General features: G+C 35.9%; 2 protein-coding genes across 5 annotated transcripts in view; one reads left to right on the forward strand and one right to left on the reverse strand.

The window, feature by feature from the left end:
* The window catches only part of LOC106765049, a 16,176-nt gene extending 4,642 nt beyond the window's left edge, over positions 1–11,534 (forward strand). Inside the window, exons 3-6 of one of the 3 annotated variants that reach the window (XM_022782341.1) lie at positions 6,272–6,532; positions 8,861–8,950; positions 9,080–9,124; positions 10,321–11,534. In XM_022782341.1, coding sequence (XP_022638062.1) covers positions 6,272–6,532; positions 8,861–8,950; positions 9,080–9,124; positions 10,321–11,235 — 1,311 coding nt within the window. In that variant the 3' untranslated portion in view covers positions 11,236–11,534. Of the gene's footprint in view, positions 1–6,199; positions 6,533–8,860; positions 8,951–9,079; positions 9,125–10,320 lie in introns of all 3 variants that reach the window. The other 2 variants (XM_014649536.2, XM_014649537.2) reach the window with 2 other exon arrangements.
* A 1,342-nt stretch (positions 11,535–12,876) lies between these two features.
* On the reverse strand, positions 12,877–17,897 carry LOC106764005 (tetratricopeptide repeat protein 33). Of its 2 annotated transcripts, none has more exons than XM_014648198.2 (5): positions 17,615–17,893; positions 15,246–15,384; positions 15,048–15,079; positions 13,914–14,000; positions 12,877–13,341 (listed from the first exon to the last, which is right to left on the reverse strand). In XM_014648198.2, exons 1-5 carry the CDS (start codon positions 17,801–17,803, stop codon positions 13,207–13,209), a joined length of 582 nt encoding a protein of 193 aa, XP_014503684.1. In that variant the 5' UTR covers positions 17,804–17,893; the 3' UTR covers positions 12,877–13,206. The 2 variants fall into 2 exon arrangements, with proteins under 2 accessions (XP_014503684.1, XP_022638063.1); XM_022782342.1 differs by lacking the exon at positions 12,877–13,341 and adding an exon at positions 13,422–13,457 and having other exon boundaries at positions 17,615–17,897.
* Positions 17,898–18,269: the final 372 nt, after the last annotated feature.

Below are 18,269 nucleotides of genomic sequence, written 5' to 3' on the forward strand. Positions count from 1 at the left end.
ATATGTTTATTAGGGAAACATTGTTCTTATTTTATTTTATTTTATTTTATTCTTACATATTCATTTGTATTCTTCTATTATAAATAGAGAACCCTATGTGTGTATTTAACACAAGGGATTAATTCCAATATATAATTTTCACTATATTTAACAGAAGGGAACCAACTCCCAAGTAATCACTTCTTTGAAGGGCACACATCTTATTAACCATCACTTATCACCACTCTTGGTGAGATAAAGCTTCACCTAGAGATCTGGAATGGAAATAACAAATAAGTATAATATATGGTGGGAAAAGGATGATAGTTGTGGTTTGTGCAGTGTGGAGAAGGGTTATGGGTAAAACATGTATCTCTTTGAATAGTAGTAATTGGCCAATCAGTTTAGAGAATATTAGATTCGTACAAAAGATAGTGTTGAGGAAAGATTGAGCTTGACCTCTGTAATATCATTATTTGTCCAAGATGGAGTTCGTACTAGAATTTCAATAGGCCATGAACGATGTTGATGTACTTCAAGAGGTGCTGGAGAAACATCCTTGAGTTACAATAGAGTCATCTAGTCATGATGAAAGAAGATCAACGTTGGTGGGAAAGTGACTGTATATGTTGCCATTAGAATGAACAATTGTATTATATTGAACAAACTCAAAGAAAGAGATGTTAGTAGATACGAAATACCTTTGAAGATTAGGAGAGAAACATTGATACTCATTATTAGAGTACTGATATTTTATGAAGACACATTGAACGACCGAGGAGGAAGTTTATCTTGACCAGGTGAGTTTATGCACAAAACATGTGTTACTAGATACAGGTGGAGGAAGTCTATGAATGAGGAAAAAGAACAGAATGGGGTAGCCAATCATTAAGACAAACAGTGGCATCTGATTAATATGGTAACACACTATAAGGATGTCATCCACCCAAAATTATGAGGAAGATGAATTTGAAGAAGTGTTTGAGTATAGTTTCAATTATATGTTTGTTGTTTTGTCGTTCATATTTTGTTGAGGAATATGAGGACATGAAGTTATGTAAAGGATACCATTAGATGACATGAATTGTTGGAATTGGATACTAGAGGACTCTACTATCTTGGCACTAGATTGTCAATGTCTTGTTTAGCAACCCCATCTCATAAGCTTTTACATGATTGCTCAGGTCATCCACATTTATCAAAATTGAAAAGTATGATTCCTGAACTCAGCAAACTCCAAAATCATATCATATTTGGAATACATATCAATTAGGAAAGTATGAATATGAGTCATGTAAATTAAGAAAAGTATTCGGTCTTCTTTTCCAAAAAGAACTGAAACAAGATGCATCTGTGTCTTCTCTATAGTTTATTTTACCATATGGGTTCCAAGCCGAACTCATCCTTTGGGTTTCGTTATTTTGTAATTTTTGTTGATGACTGTTCTCCTTGTAATTGGGTTTACTTAATGAAGGATTTGTCTGAACTTTTAAATAACTGTCTGGCCTTGGTAAAACTAAAAACTATTTGTCAAGATCTTAACGGGTGTTAATGCCAAAGAATACTCTTATAGTTTTTCCACTCAATGCACATGGCGTTTTACACCAATCTACTTGTCCTTATACATCTCATCAAAATAGTATAGTAGAGAGAAGGAATAAACACTTAGTTGAAATCACTCATACCTTGTTGCTTGGTGGTGTCAATGTACTTGTCCATCACTCATGTGATGCCATTCTTATTGCCTAATTAGACAATAAAGTTGCATATTCCATTGAATATTCCTTGAGTCTTTGGTTGTGTCTTGTTATGATGTGTCTTGTCATGATGTGTCTTCAGGTTTGGACAAACCCTCAGCTTGATTTTTAGGATATTTTTGTCTTCAAAAAAGGTGTCAATGTTATTCCCTAACACTAAAAGATATTACATTTGTTTATGAAACTCCTTTCTTCTCTTCCTCCATGGAAGATGCTAACATTTTCCGTTGGGTCTTGCCTATATCTTTAGTGGAGCCCTTTGTATATCCTATTCCTAACTGATAGGTTCTTTTAATCAAGAACCTATAGAACGCACACAGTACATGCACCCAACACACTCAGAACTGTATAACCACTGTATATTGCCAAACAATGATGAATACAAGATACCCAGAGAGCTTAACCTCTCCCCAAAGAACTCCAAGAGTCCCCGCACAATCAATAAGACTTCAAAACTGACTCTCCCAAAGCACCCCAACCCCTTTTATACAGACTTCTTCCTAACTACCCGTAGAGGCCTGACAATACCACCCTCCCCCGAAACAACCTTGTCCCCAAGGTTGAAGTCAATGTTGAAGAGAAAGACCAAGCAACGAGTTCTCCTGCATTGGTTCGAAAGAGAACCCTCCAAGAAACTTAGCCACGCAACCACCATGGGGACCGAAGTTATTTTTGCAACAATTGTTGATGTACATGCAAATAACAGAAACAACAATATTAGCAACCCCAAACATAGGAACCAGCCATGATGTATAATGGGTATCAGCTTCGCAGTATAATTTTTCCCTGTTTTGTTGTTCTTGTTCTTGGTTCTCCCACCGCCAATCTCAAGATCTCTTCTGGTCATGGTTTTTCTCCTCTCGGTGAAACCCACTTTCCAAGTCTCAAACTTTATTACGTAATGNTGCTTAATATCAAGAGGTGGAAGTAAGCCTTGCATTTCTCGAAGTGCACGATAATGCGCTTCCAGCACCGCTTCCAACTTAATTTTCTGCACTTCCAAATTAATTTTCTGCACTTCTGTCAAAAAATTAATTTTCTGCACTTCTATCAAATCATCAGGCCATTCACTGTTCTCTCTACTGGACAGTGCAGGTTTTTCTCTCTCCTGGAACATTTGGTAGTGCTGGTGCAGAACCGCACTCAGCTTTGTTTGGACAGGGGTCAAATCACTTTGCCTCTCTCCGTCCACCTCATTCTCCACTAGACCCAGTTCTAGTGTCCACGTCAGCATCCTCAAGCTTGAAGAGGGCTTTTGATTCCACCAGCTGTTTGGAAAAAACAAGGTCCCCCTTTTCTCTCACCCTTTCACCCGCCAGATCATACCCCATGAACATTTCTTTCCGATTTATCATCACTTCTCCCAGCGTTACCAACCAAGCGATCCACAGTATATCATCTACTCCTCCAAGCTCGAAGACGTAAAGATCGGCAACCACCGTATCTTCCCCCATGTTGAGGGGTACCCCCTCACAACGCCCTCTGGGCACCCTCCGACGTCCGTCCCCGAGACTCACCACGTATGGTGCCGTGTCAGTCACCAGAAGTTTCCTCTCCTCTGCCACCCGTCGGCTCACAAAATCATAGCTGGGCCCACGATCGACAAGAATCACCACTCGCTTCTCTTCGATTCCCCCCTTGAGTTTCATGGTCGTGGGCGACGTCATCCCCTCCGCCGAGCACGCCGACAGTTCCATGCACTTGCCCTCCTGAAATCCCTCTTCGGTAACTGCGTTCTCCTCGTCTTCCGCCAACCAGAGAACTCGCAGACTTCTCTCGGCACAGCGGTGTCCTGGTGCGAAAGGGTCGCCACACCGGAAACACCGACCCTCTTCCCGTCTTTGCAGAAATTCGAGATAGAGCAAATTTCGAACCATTCGTCCCCGATTATCATCTCCTCCCTCGTTTCCGTCCCTGTTGCCTGTCGCCGGCAACGGTGCTTCCCTCCGATTCACCGAACTCTCGTCCACACCTCCCGCACTATTTACGGTGGGTCGCTCCACTTCTCCACGAATCACTGTTGTTGTGGGTCGCGATCCTCCTCCGATCACCCTGACGCCATTCCATCCTCCTCCTCGCGCTCGAATCATCGCATCCTCTACATCTCTCGCGACCCTAATCGCCCCCTCCAAATCCTTAGGAGCTTGGATGCGCACTTGGCCCTTAATTTCTTCCTTCAATCCCGCCAAGAAAAATCCAATCGTCAACTCTTCCGTCAATCCTTGCGTCTGTCCCAACANTATTTCGAAATTCNGGGTNAATTCCTCCANNGAGCCTTCTTGACGTAAGGTCACTAGCTGCTCGTACACTGTGCCCCGGAATCTCCCTCCGAAACGATTGATCAACCCAGCCTTCAAGCCTGACCAAGAACGATTCTTGGCTTTAGCCTCCCAAGCCCGAAACCAATACCCAACGCTTTCCTCCATGCTCATGGATGCCCGGCGCACCTTTTCTTCCTCCATCACCCCCTGTAGTTCGAAAAGCTTCTGAGCTTGATTGATCCAATTCAATGGGTCAAGTCCATCGAAGACTGGTAATTCCCCTTGATTATTGTTACCTCCATTCATCCCTCTCATCAATTGTTGTAGATCACGCCTGATCGCCGCTGTCTCCTCCTTGATTCCCTCCACTGTAATCTCCAAATTGTTCAATCTTTCCTCTGTTGGACTTTCCATCGCTGATTTCCCTCTTCCTTGGATCTGGCAGGTCGGACCAAATGATAGGTTCTTTTAATCAAGAACCTATAGAACGCACACAGTACATGCACCCAACACACACTCAGAACTGTATAACCTCTGTATATTGCCAAACAATGATGAATACAAGATACCCAGAGAGCTTAACCTCTCCCCAAAGAACTCCAAGAGTCCCTGCACAATCAATAAGACTTCAAAACTGACTCTCCCAAAGCACCCCAACCCCTTTTATACAGACTTCTTCCTAACTACCCGTAGAGGCCTAACACTAACACTGTTACAATTTCTCTCAATTATTCAAATTCCTCTCATTAGCCCAATTCACATGGACCATCACCTCCTTTTATCACTTACCAATGACGAACTCAAATGATTGGTCCAATACCTCATGGTGTTTCCTTTTCATCAAGTCCTTTACCATTGTTGTTCTGTACTACATCTAATAATGAAGATTCTAGTTTGCCTATTTCCATTCAGAAAGGTACTCACTCTACATGCAATCCTCATCATGTTTACAATTTTCTAAGCTATCATTGTTTGAGCCCTTTCTATTCTTTTTTCTCCTCTATACCTTTCATTACCATTCCTAAAAATTTGAAGGAGGTACTTGATAATTTTGGATGGTGACAAACCATGATTGTTGAAATACATGCTCTTGAACATAATGGCACATGGGACTTGGTTCCTTTATCACTTGGACAGAAGGTTGTTGGTCATCGTTGGGCTTATGCCAATAAAGTTGGGCCAAATGGTGTCATCGATCACCTTAAAAATAGATTGGTGGCCAAAGGGTATACTCAAATCTATGGTCTTGATTATGGTGATACTTTTTCTTCCCTACCTAAAATGACTATTGTTTGCCTCTTCTTTGTCATGACAATTATGTCATTGGCCTCTCCATCAATTACATATCCAAAATGTTTTCCTTCATGGTGATTTAAAAGAGAAGATTTACATGACACTTGACTGTCATTTTATTCAAGCGAAGATATTATCCAAAGAAATTTGTACCAAGATGTTGGATCAGTTGAAAAATTATATATGCTATACCTATCTTTCTAGGTTGATTTTTGCTCTTTCCTATACTCATTGTATTAGAACTCTATCAATATAAATATGATAACAAATGAGAGGAGTGTTCAATCTCTCTCAAACTCTCAAATAGTCTCTTATATTTTTCAACTGGTGCGATTATGGGAAGAAAGCGTGATAGGTTCCATTTTTTTTTAATCTTACATTATAATAATTTGCTTCATTGCAAATAATTAGTACAGCCAAGTCGTTAAATTTGTCAGCTCATTACTTTATTTGAATTGCATTATATTATAGTAGTATTTAATGTGGGAATAAAAAGAGAGGAAATTTTGCTGTAATCGAGATTTGTGCCTCACACTATAGCAATTGATGACTCTGGCCTTGGTCCAGACATGACTTCAAGCACACTAAACAGTCCTGGTTCTTTCTGCAAAGTTGTTTTTGAACTTTTCACGCTATATACTTTATTCTTTCTGCAAAACTGTGATTTAATTGTAGGCAAGACTTAAATAGATTATTTACTTGACCATTGGGGGAATGTCTTACTAAAGCATTTGTATCATTCATTTAATCAATGATAATGATGGTATGGAGTGGTGTATAAGAGAAGCACTTATGATTCATCCTAAAATTAGTTGTGCCAGTACAATGACTGTTGATCAGTTAGAAGTTCACTTATCATGCTTACAGGACCTGTTCCTTTAGTTTTACTTTTCTCATTTTTTTCTGCAGGAAACTTCTAAAATTGACAATAATGGTCAAGAACGCTCTTTGGATTTAGATTGTTTGCTTTATCGATTACAGAATGAAGCTAATGGGCAAGAAAATGCTGTGCATAATGGATTTTCTACTGAGCCTGATGGCCATGGTGCAACTGAAAGGTGTCAACGATTGTTCTGCGATATCTTAGCCTCTGCGGAGTTCAGTTCATTACGTAAAATACTGCTTGAAAATTTCCAAGAAATGAAACCTGAAACTATATTTGACTTTAGCCTGATAAACTCAAGGATGAAGGAACAAGCTTATGAGCAATCGCCTACACTTTTCTTATCTGATCTTCAACAGGTAATTTATAACAGTAGTTTGCCTCTCGTTACAACTTTTACATAGCTATGATTTTTCTTGAAAATTTGTAAAATTTAGGTAACTGAATATGTGCTTTAATTGAGTGCCATGATGATGATGTGCTTGTTCTTGTTCTTTTCTTTCTGGTAACAACATTGCTCTTAGTTTTAGATCTCTAGAGTCTTTTAACAACTTCTAGTAGAACACTTAATATCCTACTAACAACATATGGTTTGCTTTATTGGAATCCATATGGCATTTTGCTGAATTGAGAAACACACATGTGTAACTAATTTCTAGAACCCATTGAGTTCCAAAACCATGCCATGATCATAGAGCCTTCTTCATCCCATGACTTGAATGTAGGATCATCTTTTGGGCATCATTGGTTAAATGGATAGCCTTTCCTTTTCCTTTCAAGATGGTCTTAATGAGTTGAGACGATTTTAGATAATTTTTTTCATTCGATTGATAGGCTAAATGATAATTCTATTGTATTGTGGGGCTTGTCTCCATTTTCCATTTCACTCATTACAATTATGTGCAATTAAGTAACAAAAAAAAATATGATAAGTGAACTAGACAAAGATGCAAGATGCACAATAATGGATGTGTATGAGATTGTGGAGCAATGAAGGTTGATTAACCGGTGTTATCAAATTTCGGCCATGGTGGAAACCGGTAACGTGTTTCCAAGCTGCCGCCACAATAAGGCAGTGACGAATCGGATTTTTCGTGGCAGCTCATTGACGCCGCTTTGTGCATATCGGCTGGCGAATGCAGAACGGCAATGGCCGGAAAAAAAAAGGAGTGGAGAAAGAAGATGGAGAGACCAGCGGGACCAACAGGAGAAGAAACAAAGAGGCGGCACAATATTCTTGGAGAAGAGAAACCTTAACATCAAGGATATATTTATTTTTTAGGGTTTAAAACACATTGAATGGGTCAGGCCCAAAAACATTTAATTTAACCTATTAGGCACCCTTGGACAACTAGGTAAAACAGGTTTAACCACATGGTAAAAAAGGTTTAAAACACATGGTAAAAAAGTAGCCCAGCTCCAATAAAATTCAATTTAACCTAAGAGACACACAACCACCCTCTCTCTCATTCTCCTTCAGCCTCCCTTTACCCTTGCTGTTAGTGTCACACAGCAAATGACCAGGACAGCTCAAGAACATCCCACAAAATAGTTTCTCTCTTATTGTCTCATTAAATACATCCGATATATATATATATATATATATATATATATATATATATATATATATATATATATATATATATATATATATATATATATACACACACACACACACACACACACATGCATATTTTGGATAATTTTTGAAACAAGCACAACCTGTTCTAGGAAACAAACCCGTGAGATTTCAGGATTGATATGCTAGTAATAAAACCAAGATACAACCAATATACATAATTAAACTAGTAGGAATAAGATCTAAAACTTCCTAAAATATCTCGGCAGTTGTTTGAGCAAGGCCTGGCAACAACAGCTTGTTTCTTAGACCACCCAGAGATGAGATTTGATATAAGAAAAATGACAGCACAGGAGGTGGACCTGCGATCATTAGGATCTGTAGCCCAATCTGTATCACAAAAGGCTTGTACGGGAAAAGGAGAGCAGATGTCATAGGAGTAATATGAAGACCATGTAAAATACTAACTATCATATTATTCATGCACCAGTAAAAAGTACTACTTAAGATGAAGACCATGTAAAATACTATCTGTAATATCAAATCCTAATTCTAAAATGGTATGAGAGCCTGCTCTAGATCTGTTATTGTGCCACCTATCATATTATTCAGGCACCAGTGTTGAGCTGGGGCTGGAGGTTGATGTATTTCAAGTGTTGCACTACTGGCGATAAGGCCAACATAGTGTATACGAATAGGGACAAGCTGGTTTTGTTAATGAGTTAGGCTTAACTTCAAATTATTAGAATACAATACATGTAGTGCGAAGGTTCATCCATGATTCCTTGGCCTATATTTGATACACCCAAATCAGATATAATTAGATTGTCAAGAGCTAATTAATGACTGCCGACAAACTTGTCTAATTTTGCAAAAAAAGGATACTTCCTAAAAATGTTATCAACTACTATATTTCCTAAGATGAATAAATTATTATAAATCCTATATCAACATGATTGCATCAGAGCCATCCATCATCTCTGCCTAATCAGAACTGTCCACAATCTTCGGGGTATTTCTTTACAGTGTTGTTAATTTCTAGCCTTAGTAGGTAACAGGAGAATTTAATTTCTTATTTTAAATGACTCGGCCTTGTTGATATTCTTAGGTTTGGCAGAAGCTTCAAAATACTGGCCATCAGATTGTTGCTATAGCCAGGAGCCTCTCCAACTTGTCAAAAGCTTCCTTCTGTGAGCGGGTAAAGAAAACTCTTGTTAATTATTTTCCAGTTCCATAATATTTTCATTGCTTCCGAATTTTATTCACTTGTAGCTGGGTTACATCTTTTTTTTGTTGTTTATAAATCATATCTTTTCTATATTGTCAGGTTGTGATTTCAACGCACAGATCCTTCGAAGACGGAAAACAGGTGGTAAGAGTGTCTATTTTATTTTGATATTTCATGTGCTGATCATGCATATATCTGGATCGAGTTTAAAAAATCTGATGTTTAGATAAATTGACTTAAAAGCACCTTTGATCTAGTAATAAGATAAAATTTGCGCATGTTCCAAATCCTCTCACACTTCTGCCACTATTCTATGCACATGTACAAGAGGGTATTATTTTACTTTGATATCGTAAGTTTCAGTTTTTGTCTTGTAAGATTCAGTAATAAAATGAATTACATGTATATGCCCTGGTGTTTTTTAAAACAAAATGAAAGACGAGCCATGTTTCAGTTTTTTTGTGTAAAAACATGAAATAAAATTATGAAACAAACCCCAAGCAGTCTTTTTCTTCAAGTGACAGAAGTTTCTCTGTGTACTATATAATGCAAACTTCAAATTCGAATCAGGCTGTTTTTAACTTTGGCTTGCTTTCCCTTGTTGGTTTCCCTTTTCACCATTAGTAATAAAGAAACAAGTTGCAAGCCTTCTAGCTACTGAAAGAGACCAATGCTCTATTATGTGACCGAGACACCTGATGTTGATTGTTAATCAATTCTAATTGAATGCACTAGAGCTTAGACAAATAATGATAGTCATTTTTGTTCCGTTTTGTCTTGGCTATATCATATTCATCGTTGTAGCATCAATTTCTGTTGCATTATTCTGCATGATCAAAGACCAAAGGTTCCTCTATTATCTTCTATCTTTTTTCTATTTGATTTCCTCTTAAAAACTAAATGAGTATAGAATGAGTTCTGGTTGTTTAGTATGACCAGAATTTATCCTTTATCAGTCCTGTGGTAACCACCAAATATGACTTGGCACTTTCTTAGGTAAAATGCTTGGTAATGAAAAGATTAATCCCTATATATTGAAAATTTTCCCTACCTTTGACATGTTATTTTCCTCCTGTTGATAGATAGGATAAGTGTAGTTAATTTTTCCTCTGGCGTCTAAATTTTGCTGTGATCTGAACACACTGGTGACTTGTTTGATTTTTAAGACGTATGTGTTTAAGTATATTCCTAGGTTTTGCTAGTTTAACTATCCATGGTGCATGGATTGTTTAGGCTGTTCAATCAGAGTGCCAAATCCACTTCACTTTATTTGAAATTTTGCTTGAGATTTATTAAACCGGTGTTGATTTTTATGTTTTGTCAAATGGTTGTGTAACCAGGAATCAATCTCTCACATGAAGCCAGAGCAGAGACTAGAATGTGTTACATTCAAAATTGGCAGTTGCAGGCATTGTGGAGACAAAGCAGAAGGTGTAGACTGTTTGGTTTGTGATTCATGTGAAGAGATGTATCATCTGTCTTGTATTGAGCCTGCTGTAGAAGAAATACCCCCCAAAAGCTGGTTCTGTGCCAATTGTACTGCCAGCGGTATTGGATGTCAACATGAGAACTGTGTGGTGTGTGAACGGTTGAATGTCCCAAAGAAACTGGACGACATTGTGGGCAAGGAAGTCATCCCTACAAAAGAGGAAAAACTGAATGAATTGGAGGAGAATTCAATTTGTACTTGTGATGGGATTCCAGTTTCCGCAGGTCCGAGACATCTATCTGTCTGCAAAATTTGTAAAATAGTGGTGCAACGTGGAAAAATAAAAATCTGTGGTCACTTATTTTGCCCCAGTAAGTACTACCATGTAAGGTGTTTGTCTAGTAAGCAGCTTAGGACTTACGGTCACTGTTGGTATTGCCCTTCTTGTATATGCCAAGTCTGCTTCACTGACAAAGACGACGATAAGATTGTTCTCTGTGATGGCTGTGATCATGCATACCATATGTACTGTTTGAAACCTCCGCTAAATTTGATTCCTGTGGGAAAATGGTTCTGCATAAAATGTGATGCAGGGATACTAGCAATACACAAGGCAAGAAAGGCATACGAGAGCAAGAAAGGGAAAATTGGTCAGAAGGATTTATTAAAGCCAAATGAAGACATTGACAAGAAATGGAACAGAAAACGTGAACGGGAATCTGATAAAGTTGGAGGAATGGAGATGCTTATAACTGCAGCAAATACTCTGAATTCTGAAGAGAAAATGAATGCAATCCAGATTGAGTCAGAGAGAACATTAACGTAAGGGCGTATGTGCTAACTGCTAATACCTAATGTTTTCTATTTCCTGCATTGTTTTAGATAACTGATTTTGTTAGGCTGTAAAACTACGATAGATTTTGCTGAATTTTGGATACATGCCGTTTTTGATGAGAAAGGATTTTAGAGGCCAAAGAGCATAGAGCATCAATAGAAACTGTGATACATGAAGTCTTGGTCCTTTTGCAGGTCATATAGCATTGTAATATATGTGATTGATATGAAAATTAATTGGCTACTTTGCTCCATGCAGAATATAATGTTCTGATTGTCATGTTTTGGTAACCGGATGTTCTTTAAATTAGTGTCTAGGTCCGGTTTGTTGATATCAAAAGTGGGGTGTGTTTTATCCGTTTACATTTCAATGTTTCAATACCAATTTCGCACAAGCCATGAACAGCAGTTTACATTTGATGCCTGATTCAATGAATAATTTTGGGGGTGTTTGAAAGAGTTTCTTCCACATTCAACTTAGTTTGCAAAAACTGGTTTCTTCAACTCTAAATTTAGTAAACAAAAAGTATGTTTTTTTTTTCAGCTTATTTCCGTAGTAGTCTTCACGGTTCAGTTTATGAATAAGTTCTCTATTAATACATCTTTTAAAAAATAACTAAGTTGTTTATACCCTTTTCAACGAAACCGTCGCACTCGTAGTTTCTTCTCTAGGAATTCGGGAAACGCTATTTTTTTTTTTTCTGTATAAGTTCTGAAGTGACTTATTGATCTTATTTTGCATTAATCTAAAGCCAATAATAAAGTTTATGATTTAAAAAAGAGTTTTAAATAGAGGGAATTTGGTCTACTGTATATAAAATTACCGAAATGTTACTTAGTGATGCTGTAGCTTTGTAGCATCGGGCAGGAGCATGATTCTTTTATGATGAAATTTTTTAGATGAAAGTAGTGAGTTTGTAAATTTAATGTAAACTCGACAAGTAGTTCTAAATTATTTTAATTTAATTATCCGCTTTAAAAATAGGCATTTGAAAGAAAAGAAAACCTTTGGGGAAGTTAAGACTCGGAAGGATTTTGTAAAGACAAACTGGTAGTATTTGATTCCACAAATACAATTTTAAATTTTCCAAAGGTTTGGATTATTAACTATTGGTAGCCTACTAATAGGAGTGCTCATTAACCATTCTTAAACTCCATTCTAATAATTGTAGTTTCTTACATATTATAATTCTATAATTATTCAATATAAATATGAAGAAATATTCTCTTGAATTATATTCCACTTCTAGTGTTATCAAGAACTTCATCGAGATATTGGAGTACACCATTATAACGTAAATTCTAACTTAGTAAATTGAAAATTTCAAAACCAGTTTCCTTTTTCATTACGTGACAATGTAGTGATTTTATTTTAAATTAATTAAAAAAATGTATTTATTAGATATGAGAACCTAATGTTAGACTCTAAATCATCTTAATTGTAGGTATACAGAAAAAGTTATAAATATTTTCCTTTAGTTGTTTTTGGTATGAAACCGTTAAACAAGAAATTGTATCCTCTATTTTGCACTTCTGTTTATACAACAACTCCTTCTTACTTTAGTTATATAATACAAAAATGAAGATTAGGAACCTCGAATAAGCGACTTAAATTGGAAAAATCAACATTAAATTTATACATAAAACGGTCTAAATTAGGTTGAGTCTAGAGATGTTCAATATTTTGACTGCATTGGTTGTTTTTTTGACTTTTTTTCTAGTGACTGTTCTAAATTTGGGAATGATTGAATTTCAACCATTTTGAAATTAGTATATGAAACAACCATCATTACACTATCTATCACATTAACATAACTATTGTGCCACCTTTACCCCCTAATGAACTCTTTTAAGCATTGAGCTACTGAAAAGTATACAGACTGAAATTTGCTATATCTACAGCAACCAGAATAACCAAATATCACATTAAATGTTCAATAACTTTCGCCCTTTTTATATCCCTTCACTGGCTTTCATCCTTTTCACCCACCACATAACGATTTTGAGTGTCACTCAAGCCAGATGAATGAAGTTGCTTTCTCTTCTTTACAAGATGTAAAGAGGTTTTCCTATCTTCTTTAGCTTCCTCGTAATCAGGCTGCACAGTAATAGATTTTGTTCACTATCCATCTAAAACTGGAGAAAATATGAATATCCTTGGTGATTCAGCTTAAGCTTCAGAAGAGACCATGCTTATATAACAAGGGCAAGAACCTAAATTTCCACAAAAAACCTCATACCCAAAAGTTAAATGTGATGACAATTCTCATTTGGTAGTGCTAATTAAAATATTGAAGTTGTGATCAATCACTGATTAGTTTATCCACATACTACTGCTGCAAAATGTGTTTCAGTGAAGGTGTGAGTTGTAAAATTATTTACCACTTATTCAACCATTATATTTGAATGCCAATTATAGCAAGTTAATCATCTGGTTCTTGAATTTATAAATATAAATCCAAGTTCAATACTGGATAATCTAACCGAACTATTAAGTAAGCACCATGAAGACACTATAAAAAAAGATTAAGAACCGAATATTAAGAACCCAACTATTAAGTATGCACCTATATAGACAGACTATTCTAATATTTATTGGTTATAACTTTGCTGTGATAAGGAAATTAAATTACAATGAAAAGAAAATCATGTGCTAAAACGATTACTAACCTTTAGAGCTAAAGCTCGGTCAAAGCTTTCAATAGCATTATCAGGCTCACCAAAATTCAGTTGTGTTCTGCCAAGTGTGACCCAAGCCTGGAAGGATCAAAATTGAAATGTATGCATCAACTATGAAGCTGAAATTTACTAGCTTTGCTCTAGTACGCATTACCATAGGTGATTCAAAATCAAACTTCAGCAGATTTTTTGGCATAAGTCCTACAAATACAATCCGCAAAGAATTTGATATAAAATGTAACATAGTGATCATGTACCAAATCTAACAGACATAGCGTAGTAAGCCAACCTAAGATAAATGGAACAGAGAAGAGAGAAAATAACGATCAATAAATCTGTGTACTCTTCAAGTTACCTACTCAATCACAACTACACGGACTTATTTATGAGTCATTTACTGACAGCTGTCTAATGCTGACAGCTGTACAAATACACATAAAACACTTGTATAAAATACAGAGAAAGCTCCACGGTATATGTTATTAGTCTCCTCTCGACTAGAGATAAGACTAATTTAGAATATATATCTGAGTGCAAATCTCATCTTACAAAACAATTTTGTAAGATTGAATAAAGTTTAAAGTTTACTTCTTAACAAAATATTACATAACAACTATTTAACAGTAGTACACTAGCATAGGGCAACAAAGCATTCACAAAAGGTTGGAGCATTTTATCTCAAAACCAAGAAAAATCTAACAAGGTTCTAGATCTTACACTTACATTTTATAGATGATTCCTTTACAGTACCGAACACACACATCACTTAAGCATATACATTACAAGAACAAATGTGAATCGGGTGACTGAAACTGAGTTTCAAATATATATATTCATACTACTAGTTTTTTGGGATTCAATAAACAAAATAAGACAACCACCTATAATTGCCTCAAATTTTAACCTATAATTGGAGATCAAAATGAGGAAAATCAGTTATATGCATGAGATAGATCACATACACACAAGTCAAAGTTTTTGAGTTAAGAATTTTATATTTATTTAGGCACAATTACTACCTGAAATAAACAAAATTACAGTACAGAATTAATGTAATAAAATTAGGAAGGAATATTTTAAAAGTCACAATGTGTAATGATTAATTCAAATAAAATAGTATCATACCTCAGCCCATGATGGGTCCAATTCAGTCGCTCCTGTCAAATCGAGGGCACATAGATTATAAAATATAAAAATCAGCAGAAGAAAAGCACCAAATAACTACAATACTTCTTTGCAGAAATAAATATATAATAAATTGTAATTTAAAATTTCATTCGACTCAATACACAAGATTAAACAAAATCAAGTTCCCAGACGCACGAGTTGCAGCCTTTAAAGCATTCCAAGTGTCTCCAATTTCTAGTAAAACTTGGGCTTTTTGTTCATGCAAAATTGGAACATCAGGTGCCAACGCAAGAGCAGCCTCCCATTTACTTAGTGCTTCCTGGTACTTCCCATCCTGGAAGAACAAACATAGAATTAACCACAAAACAGGCACTGAGAAAGACATAAAACATCACAAGGAGACACCAAATTTTTAAAATTTATATGAAATATAGGAAAAAAGAATCATAATAAATAAATCATACATATATATATATGTACATGTGTGTGTGTGAGTATGATTCTGCAATGAAGCTGCCAATTCAGAATGGATACATGGCTAGAGAAGAAGGATCAAAACTGTTGGAGGAGATCTGGGAATCCTGGACGAGAGAAGTAGCATGAGGCTAACAAATTCATAATTGAGAGATTTTGTGTACTGATACTCGTAAGAAAAAGAGAATAATGAAGGGGGCATTAATGCTGTGATGACCTGGTCATTTCCCTTCATTCTTAATGGAATATTTTTTTCTTTCCTGTCATATCCTTACGTCACTGTAATTGCTTACTATTCCTTCTACTTCATACATTGGGTGTTGATTATTGATAGATCTATGATGCAATAACCACCCGTTTTTCACTTTTAGCTTCTTTACAGTTTCAAGATTAAAATAAGTAGATATATGTCAAAATGGAATAAAGCCGGTGAGATATGAAATTGATAAATAACAAAAGGACATGTCTTGTTTATCAATTTTACTATTAACAATCTCTTGCATGCATAAAGTGACCAAATTTTGTATAAGTCTTAAAGCGGGTCATAAATTGTGGAGCCAAAATAATCTTGAAGTACGGTGGTTAAACCCTAAACCAAGAAAATGCTACTCCCAACTGCAAGTAAATGTATAAGAGAGTGCCACCGTAGCTATGTCCATATAGCTGAAATGCAAGTGTTTGCAAAAGGAATACTCATCAACAATACTCAAATTAATAATTGTTACCATTATTTACTTCAAATAAAACTTTGATCCAGATAGGGTAGCTTAATTTGGAAACAGCATGAAAAAAAAAAAATTCAATAATCAAAATGGTATCTAGACCTAAACTTATAGAAGCAAAATCCCAGACTCAAACAGACAAAGGTCTTGTTTGGACGTCTTCTGAACAAGCAATTATAAAAACACAGAGTCAAATGAATTAAGCTTCTCCAATAAGCTAAAATCAACTTATACACTTCAACTTTCATAGAAGTTCCCTTAATTAAGTTTTTTTCAAAAGCTAAACTTTACTTATGCATGAGCTAATTTTAACTTATGAAAATGCTTAGTTCATATTACTTAGTTATTTGCTTTGGTTATAAGTTCTCGTTGAACACGATTATTCAGTCAAGACCTAACAATGTTTCCATGTATACTTGCATAAATTGGAAAAAAACTAGGACATACAATAAGTTCGACATGAAATGGGTAGGAATTTCAAGATATACAAGATATATAAGGGAGACTGTAGGCAAGATTTTCATACTCTAATCCTCTAATTCCTGATTGCTACAGAATCATTTAAAAGTCTTCCAAATAGATGCCACGGTTAATATTTTTAACAGAGTCCTTATACATTTTTTTTTTTAAATAGGTAACTGTATTCCAACTATCATTAACATTAAGGATCTATTTGAGTGCTCAGGTGGACACAAAGCATGGAGAATAAGAGTTTGTTGATAGCTCTATGATGGTTTTCTAACAGACGAGCAACCAGTAAAAAGGTTGGGATTTTTTTCAACACAAACTCAAAATGCTTTTCACCAAATAAGATATTTTTTACATTCTTTCTGTTCGTGTTTAGGGTGAATGTAAATTTATACAATTTATACAAGTTAATAGAACTTTACAATCATGTAATCACGCATCACAAACCATTACGTATGTAAATTTGTTAACTTTTATAATATCTACATTATATTAAATGTGACTTTTGATTGGTTTTCACTTAAAAGTATAAAGGTGTTTAGGATCCCAGTGTACAGGGAAAAAACCACAAAAAAAGTGCTTTAGGTATATTGTAATTAAACTCTTAAGAAAAATACTTAGTATAAAACTTTCAACATTCAGGTTCAGAAAAGCAAATCAGAGTAGGAAAAACATCAATTTTCTATATAAATAAAAAATTAATCGACTCCTGTCTCATTAAATTGATAAAAATTCAGAAAAACGATTCAATTGCAGTCATATTTTCCCACCCTGAGTTATTGTACGCTGTTTTAACAACTCTAATTTATCTTAGTCCACCTTTCGCTTGTACAAAATAAATAATAAATGAACAACAGAACCTGAGACAACAACATGGGTATGTGTAACAAAGAAACATACCACAGCCAGCTTATCTCCTTGAGCTTGAAATTCATTCGCCAATTGTACAGCGTGAGATTGGTCAGGATCGGGAACACGCGCGCCATCTTCTGAATGGGGTTGGTCGTTATGCTCGAAGGGAAGGTCAGTGAAGTGAGACAACGTGGGTAAACAACGTTTCTTTTTGTTGTTCTTCCAAGTCACTTTCATTTCCACGGCCACTTCCTTCTTCAACGTTTTTCGTTGTGCGAGTCCATGAAAGAATATGGTTTCTTCCTCTTCTATCACATTCTCTTAACTTCCCCTTTTTCCTGCTGTGTTCTTCTTCACGGGCCTCTGGGTTCGTCAGTGTACAACTTCTTCCCGCACCACATCGATTTCTCCTACACCCTCCAATTCTTGACATACCTATTATGCCCTTTGTGATTTGTATGTTTTTAAAGCTATCAAAACTGTAAAGCAGAATTATTCAAACTTTTCCATTTAAAGTCTTATTGTTACCCACACACTTAACGGAATGTGATATGTTAATAACCAGATTTTAACAATATTTTGACAACAATCACGTGTCAAAATATTATGAAACTCTTGCAAGAGAAATTTTTTTCTTATGTTGGCTTACATGGAAAATGGTGTTTTCAAAATACTTTTATTCTTTTGAAAAGTTTTTCATTCT

The sequence above is a fragment of the Vigna radiata genome, chromosome 6 (genome assembly GCF_000741045.1).
Source record: "Vigna radiata var. radiata cultivar VC1973A chromosome 6, Vradiata_ver6, whole genome shotgun sequence".
NCBI lineage: Eukaryota > Viridiplantae > Streptophyta > Magnoliopsida > Fabales > Fabaceae > Vigna > Vigna radiata.

Coding starts and splice junctions, on each gene's coding strand:
- LOC106764005 (XM_014648198.2), bottom strand. CDS start 17,803: ATGAAAGTGACTTGGAAGAACAACAAAAAGAAACGTTGTTTACCCACG. Junction 15,080..15,245: donor TGCTTTAAAGGCTGCAACTC/GTGCGTCTGGGA, acceptor TCGATTTGACAG/GAGCGACTGAATTGGACCCA. Junction 13,342..13,913: donor ACCGAGCTTTAGCTCTAAAG/GTTAGTAATCGT, acceptor ATTACTGTGCAG/CCTGATTACGAGGAAGCTAA.